Consider the following 23,399-nt stretch of genomic DNA (forward strand, 5'->3'; position numbering starts at 1 on the left):
TTCACCAAACCCTCACCAAACCGAATTTCTGGCTACGCCGCTGACTTCAAGTAAGTAGAAACAAAGTCGTTCTACACTCGTTCACAAGAAACTTCTTCGAATGCTGAATATCTATTATAACACATTGAAACCCCGATTTTATCAGCCAAATATGAACATATGTTTGATGGGCTTTAGCAGACGAACAAGACTGAATTCGAGTAAATCCTTTCTTGAGCATGTTTTCCTTATCATGAAGATATGCGAAATATGCGAAAATAAAAAGTTCATCATAATCAGAAATAGTTATCAGACTACATCAAGGGACGGGAAGAATATTTTAACAGCTTCAGTTTATTATAAAGAAAAAAATGCCCGATTTAGTCAATGTCCCCATTTTGTCAGCCTAAAATACACCATGAGATTGATAGAAATGGGTCTTTATTGTATGTATTATTCACTGTGTTTCACATTAATAGGTACATTTCATTTTTGGGGATTTTTTTTATTGCATCGAACTACAACAATTTTTAGGTAGCTTTCAAGGGGTTATTTTATAGACTTCTTCCAAAATTTGGCGAACCTATTCCAAATTCGTATACCAATTAATTGGTATACTTAAAGGTTTATATGTTGCAGATAGAGAAAATACTGAAATTTTCAGCTTTTTTCCTACACAATATTACGAAAGCTTATTAAACAATTTTTCCTAATAAGTTTGTGAAAATTATAAACTATTTGAAATTTTTTAATAGTTTTATTTTTATTTAACCGTGATTTTTTAATAAATAGTGACCAACGCCATGCACGGTATTGGAGATCGAACCGAAGTGAGCTGTGTACAATACAATATCAATCATTGGTCGTATTTTCACTACCGTGAAAATAAATAAGCTTCTGTAGAATATTGTCCTATACTGCGGATTGATTCCAGTGCACTGTCGAAAAAGTGCCTTTTTGGATTTCGATTTTCTTACCATTTTCCGTTCAACCTTAAAACATCCTTATGTAAGCTTTAATCATCTTCAATGCGTTATGAAATTCGCCTGGAAAGGATTCGCGAATGTCGAACATTATATATAGTACCGAACTTCAAGTTCCTCTCTGAGAAACGAGTCACATCCTCTCCGCATCAGCAATCTGGGGAATCGTTGTACGTTTCTCGTTCGATATCTTAATTAGTCGCATGACAGTGATAAGAGCTGAGATGTACTCACCTGGTGAAGCTATAGCAGTTATCGGTAGAGCGAAGTGGCCGCTCAAAACAACTGAAATCACGGCTGATAAGCAATCAATCACTTAGCAATAATTGGCTGTAACCGCGTGCGCCAAAATCTAGTTGGACGCGAATTTTTCCGAAGAAATGACGCTTTGTAGAGCAGTCATATGGAAGTGAAAGTGATTTCGACAGTGTTCTGCATGGTGCTATTGCTGTTCGAATCATACGCTATAGATACAGGCAATGACAGCAATTACAGCCCAACTGAAGAAGAGTTCCTCGATTATAACGAATCTGGAAATGGATACGATATCTACTTACCGACTGAGCCGGGAGCAGCGTACAATATCCGGTTGAACAAATTCAATTACGACGATAAACCAGGTCCTGATTGTGTTCTTGGCAATGCACTCAACTATATGCCGTGGCTGTTTCCGAACGGATCTTTAACGATTAGAAACGACTCGATTGCACTGGATTTGTCTAATCTGAAGTTGGGCGACAGTGGATTGGTTTCGATCGTCAAAAAGCTCGATGATCTAACCGTGTTCAAAGTTAGTAGCCATCATAACAAAACATGCACGAATGAATCTTTTGGGGTACTATCTGTTGGTAGGTTTGACAGTGATAAGGCAATGGCAATGAGTCGTTCGTGCTCTGCACAAATAGCTATGGATGGTGAACTGGTCCGTATCATCAATGAACAGAACGTTGGGGTTTTCCAACTGTTTCATCCATTCACGTTAGCAGTGTAGACCTAACGCTTTGGGTGATCAATTTTCTGATTTTTGCCCATCTCACCAACCTAGATCTTACATTAATTGACTCATTATCGACCTTTATGTAATGGAATTTTTAAATGATTTTGTTGCGGAGAAGAATACAGGAGATAACATTATTCTGTTGAGTTCGTGGAAGATATACGTGTTAGAGTCGCGAAAATAAATTCATGTTAAAGTCAAGGTCGTCGGAAATGTCGAGCCGAAGCCGAAGGAGGTGGTTCACATGATTTGAAATATTGTATTTGAGCTTACCTCGACATTTTTTACAATCAGAGTAGCACTTTTTAAACAAATGAGAATGAACCTGATGTGGTGAATAGAAAACAATATTCATTAAAAATCCGGGCTATTCATTCAATTGAATGTTATACAACAATATTTATTTTACTAAATATTATTTATATTAACAATATTTATTTTACTAAAAATTTATGTTTTCAAATATTGGTGAAACATATAAAGCAATGATTATTATTGCTTACATTAAACAGTAGTCCAGAACGTAAATTTAGCTGGAATTTTCACTTTTTGCTGAAACTAAACAACTTAGCGTTACAATATGTTTAGAAAAGTTTTTGTGCTTTGCAATGCCCTTCTTTTCGTTTAAACAGAAGCTAGGGTTACTCTAATTTTAGCAAGATTTAAAATTGAACTTTCTAACGGCACAGGATAGAGCTTGATTGTCTTCAATGAAGTTTTAGAACAACGCATTTATAAAAAAATCGCTGAAGACATACAAACTCCATCTTTTATACTTTCCATTGCACGACAAATCCAAATGTAATCTTTAGGGTGTTTCTCGAAAAAACGGTCTTATTTCTAATCTTTTGTAGTTTTTATTTTACACTAAAATACTCTTTGGACAACTTGAAGATTATTTTAGGATGCATTATTATGGATTATTATTTACTTCTAAAAGAATACTAAATTCACTTGACTGAAAGGTACAGGTACAGGTACAGGTAAAAAAGAACAATAAGTGTCATACTTTTTCAATTAGAGCTAGTAGGGGAGACCGAGGAGGATTGAAACTATTTTTTTGTTTTTATTAGATAAATCGACAAAAAACTGTCATTCGATGATTGCTTACTTTTAAATTTCTTACTTCTGTTTATACTTTATCGAATTATGTTAGAATAACTGACACAAGTCAATAACAAAGCATCAATGTGAGATGAAACAAGTTACTAACTAATTTAAATATCATCGAAGCGTTTTCTGAAGCATTAAATGTTACAATTTTGTCATTTTTATTCGTTCACTCTAAGATAATTCATTAAAATGAGATGCATTCTTATCATTAGATCTACATATAAATTGACACTTGTTTTGAAAATTAATGTTAAATTTTGGCCATAAATGCAGGAATTTCAGCACTGATTCTAACAGTAATAATAGTAAAATACTTTACCTAACCACTAGTTGACTATAACTGTAGAATAAAGAAATTTAATAGCAATTTTTCATTGATTTGGTTATGTATTGTTTTCCATCCACTTCCCCTAGAACATTCTGCAATCATTAAAATGGTTGATATGACCAGTGATACTATTTATGACTACAAGTGATACGGGTTTATGAAAACAGGTAATTATTTATAGTATTTGGTATATTTTGAATTATGGCCAGTTCGCTCCAAGCCTCAGAAGCTGATAGGAGTAAACAATTAGAACAAATGCATATTTCGTGGTTTTAAATGACATAACTAATAAATTGAGAATGTTGATCACTGTTGTCAGTTCAGAAAAGAAGAATCTTGATTATTTTTATTTGTTTAGGAACGTTGATGTGATTATAACATTACCATAAGAAAACAAGTTCATCGGCGAGTCGAAACAAGGTGTTTTAACACTCAGAGGTCGAGAAGTAAGGCTTGATCCACAATTTACAATTTATGCATTGCAAAGATAGAAAAAAACGCACACAATTCATAAATGTTAACTGTAAGACTACACAATAATGATATTTTCGTGATCCAACATCACTCAATATCCTATTTATACCAATTTAAAGAATATAACGAAAACTTACTTTTGCTTATTTTGGTTGTGTGTTTACCGTAAATACTCAACCACTCATTTAGCGTAGCTGGCGTGTACTGGAGGATTTGTGGGCACGATATAAATAAAACATATCTCATTAACACCGAATGGCTCCCGAGCCAACCAAATAAAGTCGAAGGAATAAAATAAACAAAAATAAAACAAATGAATTATTGTTGAATCCCTTACGAAACTGTTTCGCCAGTAATGGGTACTGTTTCAACTCTCCTCTGTTTCCCCTATCAGTGAAAATAAGATAAAAATATTCAATGAAAACAAGAAAAGATAAGTGTGTTATGTCAATGGATGAATTATGCAGCTCTTCAAGCCTATCAATCTGAAAAATCATTTTAGATGATGTTAAGTATTAAGATTTTCGAGAAATGAACGAAAAATCGATCAAAATTGTTAAATTTTAAGTAAATTACTTTGAAAAGGTTACTTAAACTCATTAGCTGAAGCACGTGAGGACATCACTCAATGGGAAATTTTCTCACATTCCCAATGAACCTGAAAGATTTAAAACATGCTTTTTGAGTAGGAGGTATTTTAAGACAAATAAGTTTTTAACACAAAAAGTTAAATAACTTTGTAACGGTTGAGATTTGATGGTATGTGTTGAACGATTTTTTCTCCAAATATGACATTCAATCACCCCTCGAGAGGTTCTTAACCATGAACCAAACACCCTGTTTATTACTTTACACCGAACGAAGCTAAAGGTTAATTATATTAAGACAAACTATATTCCTCCAAAATATCTAACAGTATTTCTAGTCATATTAATGTAAAATCAAAACTGCAAAAATTATTCAAATAGAGCAAGTTTTTATGAACTTTTCAATGTCAAAAATCTGTCAGGTAAAAAGAGGTGCACGACGTTTGGCACAAATACGTTAGGCATAAGTACGTTAGACATACGGTAGGCATAAGTACAGTAGGTTTAATGGACGTTAGGCATGATGGACGATTGGCATAATATACGTAAGGCAAAATGGACGGTTGGCATAGTGTACGTTAGGTACAATGGACACAAATTCACAAAAATATAAAAGTAGTCGCAAGGCTTTCGTTATTATAAAGATATCAATCATACACTTTCTTTTTTCGAGTTTAACGAGAGACTCCAAAAAGAAACATACCATGCGACATATTTATCGTTTGCAAGTGTAGCGTTTTTTCTATTTTTTCCGTGGACGAGATGATTTGAGTCAATGATTTGGTACAAGCACATTTCAATTCCATAATATGTATTACCAATACAGTTGCATCCAAATCTTAAAAAATCCAAATAATAAAAAAACATTAAGTTTTGGAGCCTATGGAAACTTACACTGTTACGTACAGCATCAGCCTTAGGCTACAGATTTTATGTTTGTGACGATACCTTTTTCGTTTCGTTATCTCGTCACAGTACACAAACAAACTCTCCCTCGTATCCGACAGTTTCTGTAGTTCTATTTTGATGACCTCAAGAATATAATCATTGAACTTAATAATATGGGAGAAATTAATATTGAAGCAGCAATATTCTTATATTTGTTGAATGAATAATAAAATGCATTAGTCTTTCTTTCGTGAGCTGTTCTTCGAGAGCACTTAATTTCTTATTGGACAATTGCACCATACATGTATGTTTATTTATTTATTTATTTATTTATTTATTTATTTATTTATTTATTTATTTATTTATTTATTTATTTATTTATTTATTTATTCATTTATTTATTTATTTATTTATTTATTTATTTATTTATTTATTCATTTATTTATTTATTTATTTATTTATTTATTTATTTATTTCAAGTTGTCAATCAGATGTAGAACGTTTTCTTACAGTAATTATTAAACTAACTTAACACTAGTTTAAATTTTGATTTACTTGAAACTGCTGCTTAAGTTTTGTTTTCGACATAATAAAGTCAATGGTTTCGCAATGCTTGCTGTAAATATTCATCATTTGGTTGAAGGGCCCAACTTGGCATAATTAGTACGATGACGAATTGTACAAAAGATGCTGCGGTTACGTTGTTGTCGAGAAGGAGCATAAAGCATTTAGTTTCGTTAATAGTTCGAATGAATCAATACGATGTGATACAATGTCGTTTACAAATGACACCATAGAAAATTCACGACGATCTTTCAATGTTTGAATGTCAATTAGCAAGCACCGTACTTCATAAGATTGCAAATGTAGTCCACTCCAACCTAGTTTACTAAGTGCGAACATTACAAACTGCTTTTGTGCTTATTCTATCCAATTTGCATGCGTTGCTGAAAATGGCGACCAAAATATAGTACAGTAATGTTTCGATTATATCACTATGCGTTTATATCAATACTCGTTTATATCACCCTCGAATATATCACGGTTTTATCTCGATTATATCATGCTTTTTGAAAAACAGATAAGGCACACTACGTTTTGATCCAATTAAGCCACATGTTGTGTCCTGGCACTTTTAGGGGTTTTTTACAATTGATTTGCTTATTTACATATAGGGTAATGAGCCTATTATTAGGTTTCGAACTATTTCGTTAAGGGTTTACATATGATGAGGTCGGTCAAAAAGTCGAACTTTTTTATTCTTTTATCTTAAAGTATAGATTCTTAAGAAAGTATCTGAAATTTTTATAGGGGTATAAGTAGTAGAAGCAAAGTTATAGCGCTGTTTATCTTGTTCCTTTAAGTGAAGACAGGGCGTGGCGTGAAACTTTAAACGTGAATAATCTCGAAATCATGTTTTACCAAGACGTTGTTGCAATGACTAGGATTGCCGAAATATTCTTCGACCGATTTCAATTTTAGTTTTTAATTCATCGTAACTTATTTGCCGTGCCCTTGAGGGACCATCTGGAGGGACCGTTTGGTGTAGCAGGTAAACAAATCGACTTCTTTTTTAAATTGTTAGTTATCCGCAAGAAAATCTAACAAAATAATGAGAAAAACAAATTACGCTAGATTATGGTAGGTTCATGGGAAAAATCATTTCACGAAACGATCAATTTGAAATCATCCACCAACATGCTCTTACTGTGAAACCCGATCTCGCCAACCCTTCTTGTGCAAAGTTACGCGTTCATGCGAAAGCGAGAAGCAAAACAAAAAACTGAAAAAAAGTGACAGCGCCCGGCTATGATTCATTCTCCATTGCATACGTAGTGTTTTGAATGAAAGCAGAAAGGATCGCAAATGAATGCATTCTTTTATTCACAAAGATTCATTTCACAACATTCACCGGATCGTTCTAATAAAAAAAAACTTGTCGTTCTTGTTTATAGACCTATGAAATTTTCACTTGGTGATCTCTTGTTGTTGAGTAAGTAGTTTGCAATGTGCTGGTGAAAAAAAAAAAACAATTTTTAGAATGAAACGACGCTGTACTCAAAAAAAGACCCTGTTGCAAGTTATCCAGGAAGAGGACAGAAAATTCCACTTCAAAGCAGATGAGAATTGCGTATATAAGCCAGCACCGCTGATGCTCGAAAATTTCAAAAGGAACATTTTAAAATGCACCCTGCTGTCTACGCAGTAATGAATTTACCTGCATCGCCATACGAAAAAACCGAACCGCGGAGCCGTAACATGGATTGTTTGAAAAATACGAAATTATTAATTGAACAATATCAATTTCAAGTGGATTCTAGTGCAATCTACTTCTCAACATTGATTATAGTGTACATTTGCACTATAAAGTTGACCTAACCCAACCAGAGAAAACAATGCCACATTCATTTGTGAACTAAAAGTTGATTCATTTGTGAATGTTTACAGTACAATCTTCCGAATCAATCCGCGAATGAAGAACACGATCTTCTTCATTCAACATAGTACGTGTCATTCTTTTACCTGGCTCACATCTTCGGAAGTTCATCTCTACCTACGTTCAGTTGTGTTCTTTTAGAAAGTTTTAGTCGGATCGTGAATGAACGTCTGGCTGTTGTCAAAGCAATGAATGGATTCGCCAAGAATCATGCGAATGAATGACAATTCCCATCCCTGGGTAGGTATACCTAGATATGAATTTTCTCTTGAATCGATGTGAATACTTTTCTTTTGAAAGGACAACATCAACAATTGGTGATGGGACTATTTCTATAGATGTTGAAACAACGAGAACTGAATCGTAATCTCTTCGAATACACTGATTTTAATAGTCAAGTTATTTGTCCAAAACCCTAATGTGGCAGATTCCTTTAAGTTTAGTTTTGGGTGGTTCAACTATTTTAAAAAACGGTATGTGCTACGTAAGGTGAAGCTGTGTGGGGAAAAATTATCCACTGATGTCATACCGTTTTATCCAATGCGTTGAACAAAGATGGCAGACGCTGCCAACGGCTTCAAATGGGTAGTGTGATTATAGAAGCATGGCAAAAATAGGCTCATTACCCTACTCAGATTTATTCTTTTGACTAACTTGACCTTTTCATTACTTTTTGTGTATAGAAATACATGGATTTGCTTGAATGTAATTTTTTGGTTTGTTTTGAGTATATCACGCTTCAAATATATCACGCTAAAATACAGACCGACCGTGATATAATCGAAACATTACTGCACAATATTCTAGTGTTGAACGCACATAGGCTACATATAATGTTTTTAATGTGTAGGGATCTTGGAAATTATAGCTGAAGCGTTTAAGAAAACCTACTGTGCTGTTTGCTTTGTAAATTATTGTGTTATAATGATCTATGAATGTTATTTTGGAATCTATAATAACTCCTAGATCTCTTATTCTATCACACTTTTCTACTTGTTGATTTCCCAATAAGACTATTGTGCTGTACATTATTCTTTTTACTCAATGTTATGGAATTACATTTTTATACATTCAGTTTCAGAAGGCATTTATTACAACATGTATAAAATATATTTACTTCATATTGCAATGTCAGAAAGTCTTCACCATTTCTTATTTCTAGAAAAAGTTTCATACCATCAGCATATATAAGAACTTATACATTTTTGAGAATGAAGGAAAAGAAAAGAATAGCGGGCCCCAATTAGAACCTTGAGGGACTCTTCATGTAGCTTGAATTGGGATTGATTTTATCCCTTCAAATCTAACAGCTTGTTCACGATTTTTAAGATATGATTGTAGCCATGTAAGTAGTCCTGGCTCAAACCCTATGTTTTCTAATTTAAAAAGTAGCATGGGTATATCGGTGCGATCAAATGCTTTGCTAAAATCTTTATAAAGAGCTTCTGCGTGGTTTCCGTTATTCATTTCTGTTAATGTGTAGTTAATGAACTCGAGTAGATTTGTACTTGCAGAACGCCCTTTGAAAAAACCATGTTGCATATGAGTAATTCTGTTCTTGATTTGGTAAAATAAATTTTTATTAACAATCGCCTCAAAAAATTTAGAAATTCACGAGATAATAGCTATTCCACGATATTCCACATCGTCGCTGTTGTGCTATCTTATGACAAGCGCCATTTGGCACATTTCGAGAAAAACGATTTTTAATGTTTGAGATTGAATATTTTGAAACTTCAAAGAATACAATTGATGAATATATTTCTGTATTAATTTCTCAAATATTCCGATGATCCGGTTGACTATGTTGCGAGTTTTTACTATAAATGTAATCAAAAGTCGCACTCACACGTGTCATAGGTGTGTATTGATCACAAAATTTGTATGGCGTGTCATAATCGTATCTGGAAAATTTTTCATACAAATAAAGCATCAATTATTAACTTTTATTCACATATTTGGTTTAATTTGGACTATAAATAATCGGTTAGATGCATTTTGAAGGAAAAGGGTCAGGGAATCTAGAAAAAATAGTAACTTTTGGCTACAGTGTTGCCAAATATACAATATTTCCAGTTTAAAACATAAACTGTGTTCTTCTCACAACTCGTGTATTTTTCTTATGAAATTTTTTCTGCCTTTGTGTTCCTCAGAAATGTTTACGCATAAAAAATTTAAAACTTCAATATAACTTAAGCAAAGCCCAAGATACATTGATTTGAAGCGAAAAACTCATACTTTCTCATCATATTTCTCGCTATATCTCAGTAATCAAGCAGAATGTCAAAATTCTGAAAACGCCACTTTGTAGAGATTTTTTGGACAAGTGATGTGGCTTATCTAACTCAGTTTACTCCAAAAAGGCGTTTGACATAAGATAGCACAACAGTGACGACATCCGATTTTTTACCATTTTTAAAAATTGGAACAGTAGAATAAAATATTGATCGAGTTTGATCAGCTTCCAGAGTAATTCTACCACATATAGAAAGTGCAAATGCTAAGAGCGTTTTCGAGGCAATCACCGCCAAAAATTTATTTTCCTGGAGTGATAATTTATGCCTAACGTCCATTATGCCAATTTTCCATTATGCCTAACGTCCATTATGCGTAACGTATATTATGCCTAACATCTATTATACCTAACGTATTTATGCCTAACGTCCAGTATGCCTAACGTACGTATGCCAATCGTCCGTATGCCTAACGTATTTATGCCTAATGGAGTACACCCGGTCAAAAGAGTTACCCTTTTGATTCATCACACTTTCAAACTGCGCATTTCGATTTGGTGTGAACTTTGCAATATCCTTTAGATGTTTTTCAGAATTATTGAAGAAGAACATTTTCTTCTAATACATTAAAACTCTAGCTTCTATTATGCAAAAAATATAAGTACTTATAACATCAAAAGTTGATTTTTTGAAATCAATTTTGTGAAAGTTTGAAAAATATCGTACTCGCCATTTTTTTCTCAATTATACCTTAAATCATGACCTTGTTGTTGAAAAAGAATTATCTTTTGTATGCCCCAATGAGTGAAATCGGTATTCCAAAGAACCCAATATTTGGCAAGAAAGTGCCCATAACGTTTCAATAATTATAGTTAGATATGTGGTACCGTGAAACAAATTATTCACCTAAAATACACTTAAAGTTGTCTGAAGACTACTTTAGTTTTAAATCAATACCCCAAAAGTAATTTAAATAAAACAGTTTTTCTAAGAAACCCCTAACCTTTGATTTTAAATTTGTTGTAAAATGAAAAGTATGACAAATAGAGCTTACAAGTCTTCCGCAAACTTTTCTAGAGCTTGTCGTTCTACAAGTCTACCTAGAACGATTAAAAAGTTTAGTTTTTAATCTTGGTAAAATTAGAAACACCCAACTTTTCTTTTAATAAAAAGAAGGGGCTCACAAACTACAAAAACATTCCCAGAGACATAATAAGGCTAAGGGCCAATTTCTTAACCCTCGCTTAGCGCTTAACCCAGGTTTAAACGTACTGGTGAACATGGTTTAAAAGTTAAGCGAGCGTGAAGAAATCGACCGTGAGTGATTTAGTTGTAGTAAAATCTCAAAATCCTTGCTAAATTGATATTCTGGACCATTGTGCATTGTGCCAGCGCCTACTTTAATACGGTTGATTTGTTGTTGCACGTTCACTTCGGGCAATAATTGGAGACGACTTACAAAATTGCCTTGAATGAAAGTGAAGCTAGTTCGTTTGACGTTTTTGGTAGCGTCACTGAATATGGAAGATGAATGCGGGTGAATATGACCAATTTTTTTTTTCCAATTCGTTTATTTGATAAGGCAGGTTTGCGTTAGCTTAAAGGTGCCAATTTTGTTTTGTTTTACATTTTAAATTACTTAAAACTAGGGGATTACATATTGATTAGCTATACATATACACAAGGGGGTAATATAATTTTCGTAAGATTAGGGGGTCATTTAGTTTTTATGGCAATATGGTTTGACATTTTTAGCAATGAGATTATTGGAGCAAATAATGTTTAACTAAGGGGGAAAATTTATACGACTATCTTAAAAGTAGAAATAATTAGAGGGCGTGATTAAATTTTGTAAAGATTCGGAGACATTAATTAGAGTTATTTTATGTGGTAGTAGAGTTGGGCATTTTCAACGAGATCATATAATATAATAGTTAAAACTAGAAAAGGCAAGAAGAGCTAAATGCTTCATGAAGATATTTGGGGGGGGGGGGGCGGAAGGGGTGTTACTTCTGTGTATAAGAGTCAGGGGAAGTAGGGTGGACAAACATGGCAGGGGGAGAACATTATTTCAGTTTCAGACTTCGGGAGATCAACGGATGGATTACAGAATCAGGGTGGCCTTCATCAGGAAGAATCATGTACTGGGACGCCGGGTGGTCGTTCTTAAGATGGCAGGGGTTTCTCCAGACGATTTCGTAGTGCGGCTCAGATGTTGATCGGCTACATTTCGAGTTGTGCGTGTGATGTTCGTGCTTTAGGTCCCGTGTTTGTTGGCTCATTTGACAGGGATGTTTTGTGTCGCCTTGGAGTCGCATCAAACCATCGTGGGTGTATGGTACAGGTGGAAGAGAGCGTTTCTGAGAATGATAAGGAAAAAGGGGCAGTTAAAGTTGGATATTGATGGTTTTTATGAAGGTGTATATAAGGGACATATAGAGGACATCGCGGCTTGCCAACACATCTCGAACCGGGACGTTGGGTGGTCTTCCTCGGGCCCGGAGGGTGTCCATAAGCCGAGACCTGGCGAAACTGTACTCGGTGCACGCCCAGACTATGTGCTCTATATCGTGATAACCGTCGCCACAAGCGCAGATACCACTCTCCACGAGCCCAATACGTCGGAGATGTGCATCCAGCGTGTAATGGTTCGCCATGAGTCGAGACATCACACGAATGAAGTCACGACCCACATCCATCCCCTTGAACCAAGGTTTCGTCGATACCTTAGGGACTATCGAATGTAGCCACCTTCCTAGCTCTCCATTGCTCCACGAGGTTTGCCAACTTTCGAGGGTTCTCTGATGAGTAATAGTGAAAAATTCGTGGAAGCAAATTGGTCTTTCAAAAACGTCACCTTCAATGGCACCCACCTTAGCTAAGGAGTCTGCCTTCTCATTGCCCGGAATGGAGCAATGAGAAGGGACCCACACCAAGGTAATCTGGAAAGATTTGTCAGATAAAGCACTCAGTAGCTCCCGTATTTTCCCCAAAAAATACGAGGAATGCTTTCCATGTTTCATCGAGCGAATAGCGTCAATAGAACTCAGACTATCCGAGACGATGAAGTAATGGTCTGCGGGTAATGTGTCAATGACTCCAAGGGTATACTGAATAGCAGCTAGTTCTGCGGCGTAAACTGAAGCAGGGTCACTGAGTTTGTAGGAGGCGGTGAACTTTTGATTGAAAATACCGAAGCCAGTGGACCCTTCGAGGTTTGATCCGTCAGTATAAAACATCTTAGAACAGTCGACTTCTCGGAATTTATTATAAAAAATATTTGGAACCACTTGTGGGCGTATGTGGTCCGGAATTCCACTAATCTCATCTTTCATGGATGTGTCGAAGAAAACAGTAGATTCAGAAGTATTTATGAAATGCACACGGTTGGGATTGTAAGAAGAAGGATTAATATTTTGCGCCATGTAGTCAAAGTACAGGGACATAAAACGGGTCTGAGAATTGAGCTCACAAGCCTTTCGAAATTTTCAATCACCAACGGGTTCAAGATATCGCATCGAATGAGCAATCGATATGAGAGTTCCCAAAATCGATTTTTCAGCGGGAGAACGCCCGACAGGACTTCGAGACTCATCGTATGGGTCGACTGCATGCACCCTAAGGCGATACGCAAACAACGATACTGAATTCTTTCGAGTTTGATGAAATGTATGTTCGCGGCGGATCGAAAGCAGAAGCATCCGTATTCCAGTACCGACAGTATCGTTGTTTGATACAACCTAATTAGGTCTCCTGGGTGGGCACCCCACCACGTTCCGGTTATTGTACGAAGAAAGTTGATCCTTTGTTGGCATTTCTGTTTCAGATACCGAATATGGCATCCCCAAGTACCTTTCGAGTCGAACCAGACCCCTAGATATTTTACTGTGAAGACCTGAGCTATAGTTTGACCCATTAATAGAAGCTGTAGTTGTGCTGGTTCACGCTTCCTAGAAAATACAACTAGCTCAGTTTTCTCCGTGGAGAATTCGATACCCAGCTTAATAGCCCATGCAGACAAATTGTCCAAGGTATTCTGTAATGGTCCTTGTAGATCGACAGCTTTGGGTCCCGTAACAGACACCACGCCATCGTCTGCAAGTTGTCTTAACGTGCAGGAATTGTCAAGACATTCATCAATGTCGTTGACGTAGAAATTGTATAACAGAGGGCTTAGACATGAGCCCTGGGGAAGGCCCATGTAGCTAAATCGTGATGTCGATAAGTCACCATGCGAAAAATGCATGTGCTTTTCCGACAACAAGTTTAGTAAAAAGTTGTTTAAAGTCGCTGAAAGACCATGCTGGTGCAGCTTCTCTGAAAGAATGTTGATAGAAACTGAATCAAAAGCCCCCTTTATATCTAGGAACACTGATGCCATCTGCTCTTTACTAGCATAGGCCATTTGAATTTCGGTTGAGAGCAACGCAAGACAATCGTTCGTCCCTTTGCCTTTGCGAAAGCCAAACTGTGTATCTGACAGTAAGCCATTTGCTTCGACCCAATTGTCGAGGCGGGATAGGATCATTTTCTCGAACAACTTCCGGATACAGGATAGCATTGCGATCGGACGGTACGAATTGTGGTCGGAGGCTGGTTTTCCTGGTTTTTGGATGGCGATGACCTTCACTTGTCTCCAATCGAGTGGGACAATGTTAGCTTCGAGAAACTTATTAAATAAGTTCAACAAGCGTCTCTTGGCAGAGTCTGGCAGATTCTTCAACAAGTTGAATTTGATTCTGTCTGGCCCTGGAGCTTTATTGTTACACGACAAGAGAGCAAGTGAGAACTCCACCATCGTAAAAGGTGTTTCGTTCGCGTTATCGTGACGGGACGCGGCGCGGTAGATCTTCTGTGCCGGGGCGGAATCCGGAAAACCTTCTTGGCGAAATCGAATATCCAACGGTTTGAATATTCCACGCTCTCATTAGTACTGTTTCGATTTCGCATACGTCGGGCTGTTCCCCAAAGAGTGCTCATCGATGTTTCTCTCGTTAATCCGTCGACGAACCGGCGCCAATAACCGCGTTTTTTGGCTTTCATCAAACTCTTCATTCGCTTGTCTAACGTCGCGTACTGTCGAAAACTGGCGGGTAACCCGTCGTTCCGGAAGGTCTTAAACGCGGCGGCCTTCTCTGCGTACACGTCTGAGCACTCTTTATCCCACCAGGGATTGGGAGAACGTTTTTGTATGTTCGCGCCAGGTACTGGCTTAGTCTGAGCTTGATTCGCGCTGTCGAGAATCAAGCCAGCCAAAAAGCTGTACTCTTCCTCCGGAGGAAGTTCTTGAGTAGATTCGATGTTGTCGGATATCGCGGCAGCATAGCTCTTCCAATCGATATTTCGTGTGAGGTCATACGAAATATTGATTGTTTCCAATGGCCTTGAGCCGTTATTGATTGAGACTACGATCGGCAGATGGTCGCTACCGTGGGGATCAGGGATTACCTTCCACGCGCATTCTAACTTTAGCGAGGTCGAGCAAAGGGATAAATCTAATGCGCTTGGGCGCGCAGGTGGGGGAGGAATCCGTGTCATTTCACCCGTGTTTAGAATTGTCATGTTGAAGTTGTCGCAAATATTGTGAATTAAAGAGGAACGGTTATCATCATAAAGGCAACCCCATTCCGTACCGTGAGAGTTGAAGTCGCCTAAAACTAGTCGCGGTGCAGGCAGGGATTCTATGATGTCATGTAGCCGGCGATGCCCAATCGCGGTGTTGGGGGGAATATATATGGAAGCTATGCAAAGATCTTTGCCTTTGGTTGTTACTTGACAAGCGACAACTTCAATACCTGTTATCGAGGGAAGGTTAATTCTGTAGAAGGAATAGCGCTTTTTGATCCCCAAAAGCACTCCTCCATAGGGGGTGTCTCGATCCAGGCGAATAATATTAAAGTCGTGGAAGTTGAGATCTATGTCGGAAGTTAACCAAGTTTCACATAATGCAAATGCATCGCAACTCAAATTATTTATTAAAATTTTGAAGGAATCGATTTTCGGGATGATACTTCTGCAATTCCACTGTAGAACAGTGATCAAATCCGTGACCTCGTTCGATGAGTTAGCCATCGAAGGATACAATCGCTGAAAGGAGGGGCCATTTAGCAGTCAACTGCTTCAAAAATGTTCTTACTGTAGGGAGAAAAGCTAACATAAGACTTTTAATTGGATCAGTTATATTGAAAGTTTTTATTATCCAGTCCACAATGTCCGAGAGTTTGATAATTCCAGTGCCGCGATTATTCTCGAACTGAAACAGAGGAACACTTGGGATTTTTGATGTTCCGGGAAGTGCTGGGAACTCCTTCTCTGAGTTTAATCCTCCGAGACCAGGAGCTAATTGCTTCGGTTTGGTTGCAACACTTCCAATAGATGTGACTTTCGGAGTCCCGTCAAGGGATACCTTCTGGCCTTTACAACGAACTTTAGGAGAGGAAATGTTCCTCCTCTTCCTATAACTTCTAGGCGCCCTAGTAGATGTTCCCTCTTGTGGGTCATCAGCCTCGCCCTCGTTAGGAGGCAAGTGATCATAGATGTTTGTTGAGGTTGGTGGTGTAGCTTTCTTTAGCATTTCTGCGAAAGAACGTTCGGATCGTCCCGCAAGGGAACGTTTTAGTTTATCCCCGCGTAGTTTGTACGCGGGACATGCCGAGATATCATGCAGATTCTCTGCACAGTAAGGACACTTCTCAGCATTCTTACTGCACGAATCATCTAGATGATTCTCCCCGCATTTTCCACAGCGGGCCTTATTGCTACAATGGGTGGCTGTGTGACCCAATTGTTTACACTTTGTGCAATTCATGACCCGCGGCACAAACAGACGCACAGGCAGACGAACCTTGTGCAAGAGGACGTAATTTGGCAAAGCGGTACCAGCGAAGGTCAACCGATAAGAGTTTGATTGGGGGTACGTTTTTGAACCATCCCCCGCAACTACTACTGAGTGCAAACGCTTGCACTCGAGTATTTTCACTGGCTGAAGTATGCGGTCTCTAAAACGGCCAACCCCGTACTGCAGCAGATCCTCGCATGTCAAACTGTCATCGGTGACAACGCCTTCAGACTGTACTTTTACAGCTGGAATATACACGTGATAGTCCTTCGTAAAGTGCTCGCAGCAAGCAATATCGTTTGCCTACTTTGAGTTAGTCAGCACGACCCTCAGCCTGTCTGAGCGGACCTTTTTTATTTCGGTCACAGCCGAGAACCGTTCCGTCAGGTCTTTTGAAATCTGTAATAGATTCAGCGATTTTGTTTTGGGCCGAAAGAAGACCACAAAGGGACCGGTCGAGAGCTCTGGATATTGTTTGGGTCGGGGGAGAGCCTTAGGAGTCGACTCGATCTCCATTTGGCCATCCGGGGAGGAAGCCATCGACACCGTCAATGCACGGGGTCAGCACCCGCGCAGACGGGAAAAAGCCGTAAATGTATCAAAAAGGTAGATTTCACTTATCTGTATACTCGTTTCCCACGACGCACCAGTCCAGCTTAAATAGCTGGTTATTGTTCAATCCTCGCTTTACGAACAAAAGGTTGAGGAATGTGGCCTAACGGTTAACACACGCACAAAAGAATAAAAGTCCAAACCTCGAAGAGGCAGAGAATGGCAAAATATCCTTGAAAGCGGATTACTGCACTGTTCTTTTTCCAACAGACCGAAAACAAAACACTTCTATCTCGATCGAGCGATGCGTAGAGACTGTATATGACCAATATTCATTCAATGAATTCGAATATTTGTAACATAGGTTAAAATACGAGGGAGGTAATTGAGAATCACAAAAAATTGTTTATATCTTACTTCGCATGTTCATAGTGGTCAGAAACACCAAATACGTGAACTTAATTCACTTGAACTTAAACCATCGAATACATTAGCATGCACTGAACAAACTAAATACATCATGTGGAAAACGGGTGCTACTGGCATAAATACGTTTGGTATACGTGTGCTACAAGCAATGAAATTTCTCACCAAAACATGCCTCGTATTTTAAACAATCTTTCTTCTAAACATAATGTTGAGCTAAATCTAACGATTTGTTTTCGAAAATGTATAGTTGATGGGAATGCGCTGCTAGGCTCTATGCAAACATTCTTAGACATCACTTCAATAAACACTTAATAACTTATTCTTTCAAAGGAGGATTGACTTGCAATCTTCGACAAAGTTGTAGTTATTTTTTCAGTGATAATCTGATACATGCAGTGCCATCTAGCGGTGAAAAAATGAGCAAGTGGGTTTTCTCCATGAAAATTGTCGAAAATCCTATGCAAGCTATGTCTTTGGTCCGACAGGCAAACTTGTCCAATTGGCTTCAAATTTGGAGTGGGACTAGGAATCGACTCAGGAGTGCGCCGACGGTGGTCTTTTTTTGTCACTCTAATGTGAAAACTTTTCAACGGGAATGCGAGATGTTCATAGAGCGTTTACAATTTATTTAAATTTGTTTAATATTTGCAGGATATACGTTACTTATCGTTAGCCTTCAACCATTTGACACTACTTCCGATTAGTACATTGGAGAAATTTATTAATTTAGAATATCTATCTCTCATGCAAAATCCGCTCAAGGAATTGACGCCGCACTTAGGTAAAGTATTACAAACATATTTCATGTATTGCTCACTGGATAGAATTGTGCTTCCACTAAGCTACCCATATATGCATAAGAGTCCCATATTGAAAAACAGCAAGCCGAGAAAAACGCTGTTCAAGATTTACATTTTTCATTGAGCCTTATGGATGGGACAACCATGTTTTGGTATTTTTTTGGATATTTTCTGAACAAACCTGATAAACTTATTTGCGCATTATGATTCAGTGGTGATACAGAATACATTCCATCAAATATCTCATTAACGACAAAAATCCATATGGGACTCTTATGCTTATATGAGCAGTAAGGTCATGGACCAAACAAGTGCTATCTCTGATAGCATATTGTGAATGAACCGATTTTCCAGTCACTTTGTATTGTTAATTTATTCAGTGAGAGTTAATTTCGATTTGATTAATATATTCTACCTCTTCCAGCGGTTTATCCAAAGTTTCCTAAACTCCCATTACTCATCGCTCTGGATATGCGATTTTGCCAGCTGCGAGCATTTCCTCCTGACTTCTTTCACGAAGTTCATCAATTGCAGTACCTCTTTTTAGGGAACAATGAATTCGGTAAGTTACCGGCTCCACCATTTAGTAAGCTCAATAAACTGGTTCACCTGGATTTGTCTCAAATGGATAGTTCCGAACGCAGTAAAGAACTTAAAGCGGATAAGAAAATAGGCGCAATGGATTTAGATGCAAAGGTTTTTGAACCACTCGAAAAACTACGCTTTCTCGATTTATCTTTCACAAAACTCGAACTGCAGGCATTCATCGCGTTGAGTTCACTCACTGCACGATTGGAGTATGTCAGTTACTGCTTCACAGATCTACCAACACTTCTTGACCGATTGTTTATGGACAGTATTAAGGTGCTAGATTTATCCGGAAACGTTGGAGGAACCCAATCAATGAGCCGGAATACTTTTTCGCTGCTGAAAAAGAAGCTTGAAGTTTTATACTTTATGGAATCAGATATACAACGACTGGATTGGATGGAGGAATTGCACGCACTAAAAGTCTTGAACATAAGAAACAATTTAGTGGAATCACTGGAGTTTGCACCGTTCAACGGGTTAACTAATTTAGAGGTGTTGGATGTTAGCCACAATCTTATTCAGTCTTGGAAATATCGAATCTTTTCTAACAAATCTAAACTGAAGCTTGTGAACCTACGAAACAATAGCCTGGTACAAACGACGGACGCTATGCTGAAAGATTTCGATGGGTTGGAGTATCTGGCGATTGGTGGTAATATATTTCAATGCAGTTGTAACTATGGTTACTTGTTGCGATCGGTTTTTGGTAACAGCTCGGACCCGCTGTTGAAAGATGATGATAGTTTTGGAAGTAATTCGTCATCGCTTTTGAAATTTTACGATTTTAATGAAGTGGACTATCATTGTACGAATCACACCACTGAAGAAAAGCAAAATGTTCTCGATTTACCTGCGTGCTCTCGGGAAGATGAAAGTGACTATTTGGACAATAATGATGATGACATGACATCGCTAGAGAATGTAATCGAAGAATTTACAGCAATTTACATCATTGCTAGTTGTTTTTTGATCTTTGTAATGGTCTTGGGAATAGCGGTTTACTGGAATTGGTTTTATATAAAATATTTCTGTGTGCTGTTCAAAAACTCCGCGATTTTAAGTTTTTTCAGTGATGATACAATGTACTTGGACAAAACAACACTCGTTGAGGTAGAAGCCCCCTACCAGTATGACGTTTTCGTCAGCTACAGCGACAACGATCGGTCCTGGGTGCTAGACTACATGTTACCTACTCTGGAGCAGGAAGATCTCATATCGATTTGTCTTCATGAAAGGGATTTCGAGGTACGGTTTTGCTGAAGTCGTTGTTTCCTAATTTTACATTAATTTTCCCATCCGCCACAGGTTGGTTACGGAATTCTGGAAAACATAATATCCTGTATGGACCGTTCGAGATGTCTGATGCTGATTGTTTCGGAAAGCTTTTTGCTGAGTCGATGGTGTCAATTTGAAATGCATTTAGCACAACACAGGTTAGTTGTATTACGCTCATGGCGTATTATTTGTAAGGAGTATTTTCCAAGTATAAGATTCCTAAAACTCTAATATGCAGGGTGTTCGGTTCATGATTAAGAAGCTCTGGAAAGGTGATAGAGGGTAATATTTGGGGAAATAAATCGTTCTACACATGCAGTCAAATCTCAATCGTTGCAGAGTTGTACTTTTTCTGTAAATGACTTATTTGTCTTAGAATACCTCTAACTCAAAAAGAATGTTTTGTACTGCCGTGTTTCAGTACATCCAACCGCAAGTCTCAAAATTAGTCTGTCTCACCCTTTGAAGTATATAGTAACTCAAAATAGCGTTACGATCAATTTTGTGGCTTGGGGTTGGGAGCGTTGAGGTCCATTTCGTAGCTGAGAAAGTCTTTCAGTTATTGCAGTTAAGTGGTTACTTAACTTGGTTTGGCGGTAACATAGTCAAAAGTTAACGTTTTTTGCCTTTCTCACATAAAAAGGTTGTGCAATCACTCTGAACACGGCCAACCAAATCCCGGCCCGGGTTATTATCAAATTCCGATGTGTACAGACGAAGCTGTCCAGAGGACGTGTGGTATCCGGTCAAGAATTGGGCAACTGGGTTCCTGCTTCCAAATGCGATACAGTGGACCATTATTTTCTTCGCGAATCTTGGGAAATAAATGATCGTGTCCCATTTAAACTTGATATGGTTCGCTACATGCATTAACATCCCAACTTACTTGGTGTCAACTATTTGTTGTGCAATATATGTTGGGAATGAAATGTACAGTTTTCTAATCAACAATTGTTAGAAGAGCACAAATCAAGCTCCAATATAAACTATCTCGATTTATGCAGGAAAGTAAACCTTCCACAGCATTGGTTCAAGAACCGTACCTCTATAAACGAAACTTCTGTATTGGAAAGTTGCTTAACACTGCTTTCATTGCTTACAACAAGACAGGCATGGCCAATCAACGTGAAATGCCTCGTGCTTGCATTCTTGCAAATAAGGCTATTGACGCGTGCCTCATATGCTCACAAATTGCGATATCTGTGCAGTAATATTTACATTGACTATTAGTACCATAGACAAAAGTTCCGCTCATTATCGGCATTGTTGCAAATGCTCATCATATCATGTAAGGCAGCTCAAACATCGATCTGAGAGGCTCTGTAGCGATAGAGTACATAGGTAATACAAATCTCCACATTCAGAATGTAGGAGACCGAGCAACTTTTGTGAGGTCTGGGAGAGAGGAGGCGTTAATAATAAGGCCTTTCTCTGAAAGAATATCGCATGAGCTGGGAAATTGGCAGTTTTTAAATGAAACTGAACCGTCTCTATCCGATCATAAACATATATTTTACAATCATCTTTCTTGGAATGTTGGAATACAGAACAATTCGTATACGTCTTTGTTAAACAAATTTTATATAATTCGCATTATTATCGCTACACCGATTCAGATTATTCAAACGAATTTTATCTTCTTTTTTTCTAATCGCAGACTCCTAGAAACACGCCGCGATGAACTGATACTGGTACTACTGGAGGACCTTCCGAAGCGTAAATGCCCAAAAACGCTTAGCTATCTGATGAAGACGAAAACCTACATCAAGTGGCCGAACGAACGAACGCACGAGCAAGAGCTGTTCTGGAAACGCTTGCGCAAAGCTCTGCTGTCTTCGAAACGTTAACCGTTCACCTGTTCAAGGAAGGGTTAGAGGTATCAATATATTGTATACAGTTAGGGGGAATAAAATGGAATAACCTAGCTAAGTGTCACGCTTCGTACTGTCTATAAGAGAGAGTGGAGTTAATTTTTAATTATCAATACAATTATTGGATCGAAAACCAATAGGTAAATATTTTATATTATGCATTGTATAGAAACAAACGGCTCTATTTGGGGTGATTGATGCGGTATTGTCTATATTAACTAAGTTAATTTGTTGCTTAAGTAGTTGGATTTATATCTGTCATAGCAACGATCCGATGATGTTTAGATTCTGAAATTATTCTTCAGTCTTATTCAACAACAAACGCAACAAGTACCAATGGTAGGGCTATGAGCCTTTTTTTACCATAGTAGCAAGAGTGCCATACTATGCTGTTAATAACTCGGCATACAATCGATGGAATGCGTTCAAATTGGTAATAATGATTTTGTTTCGTTCCTATCAAAAATGTTAAAAAAAAACTATGGGGTTGCACGAACTGTAGACGTAGGACTATACTACTTAATGTAAAATATTTATTTTCTTAGTACTTAGTGTGTGTGAAAAACACCCGGACCGGTGAAGAAAAATCAAATTTTAGACAATATAATCACATCTCATGTATAGACCAAGGTTTCTAGTTGCTCTCAAACAGATCCTAAAAGTCCAAACACCCTTGGGTAACCCTAAGTTTGTAGATGTGTTTCGATGCCACAGGATTGTAAAATGGTTAATATTACGTCGTGAAAATTCAATTCTTCCGTGACATTTTTTTTTGCCTGCAAAATGCCCTGTGTGTATGCAAAGCTCATGATTTGTTGGGATATTAGCATTGATCGGAAAAATGCTTTCTAACGCTGCGCATTGCATACATACAGGACATTTTGCAAGTCACCATAAGCTGTTCATTTTACCACCGCCACATGTTCAATTTACTCACTCGCTATAAACATGTCTCATTTTTGGACATGGATAGAAATCAAGAATCATGTTTGAAAAAATGTGTTTATGACGAAGTATTTTTAC

The 23,399-nt window shown here is 37.6% G+C and overlaps 1 protein-coding gene across 2 annotated transcripts; it reads left to right on the forward strand.

The window, feature by feature from the left end:
- The first annotated feature begins 1,223 nt into the window (after window positions 1-1,223).
- LOC131688589 (toll-like receptor 13) lies at window positions 1,224-22,980 on the forward strand. Of its 2 annotated transcripts, XM_058972944.1 has the most exons (6): window positions 1,224-1,752; window positions 18,491-18,620; window positions 19,064-19,335; window positions 19,399-20,475; window positions 20,536-20,663; window positions 22,163-22,980. In XM_058972944.1, the coding sequence occupies exons 1-6, from the start codon at window positions 1,366-1,368 to the stop codon at window positions 22,350-22,352; spliced, it is 2,184 nt and encodes a 727-aa protein (XP_058828927.1). In that variant the 5' UTR covers window positions 1,224-1,365; the 3' UTR covers window positions 22,353-22,980. The 2 variants fall into 2 exon arrangements, with proteins under 2 accessions (XP_058828927.1, XP_058828926.1); XM_058972943.1 differs by having other exon boundaries at window positions 1,225-1,752; window positions 19,064-20,475.
- Window positions 22,981-23,399: the final 419 nt, after the last annotated feature.

This window comes from Topomyia yanbarensis, chromosome 3 (genome assembly GCF_030247195.1).
Source record: "Topomyia yanbarensis strain Yona2022 chromosome 3, ASM3024719v1, whole genome shotgun sequence".
NCBI classification, from domain to species: Eukaryota; Metazoa; Arthropoda; class Insecta; order Diptera; family Culicidae; genus Topomyia; species Topomyia yanbarensis.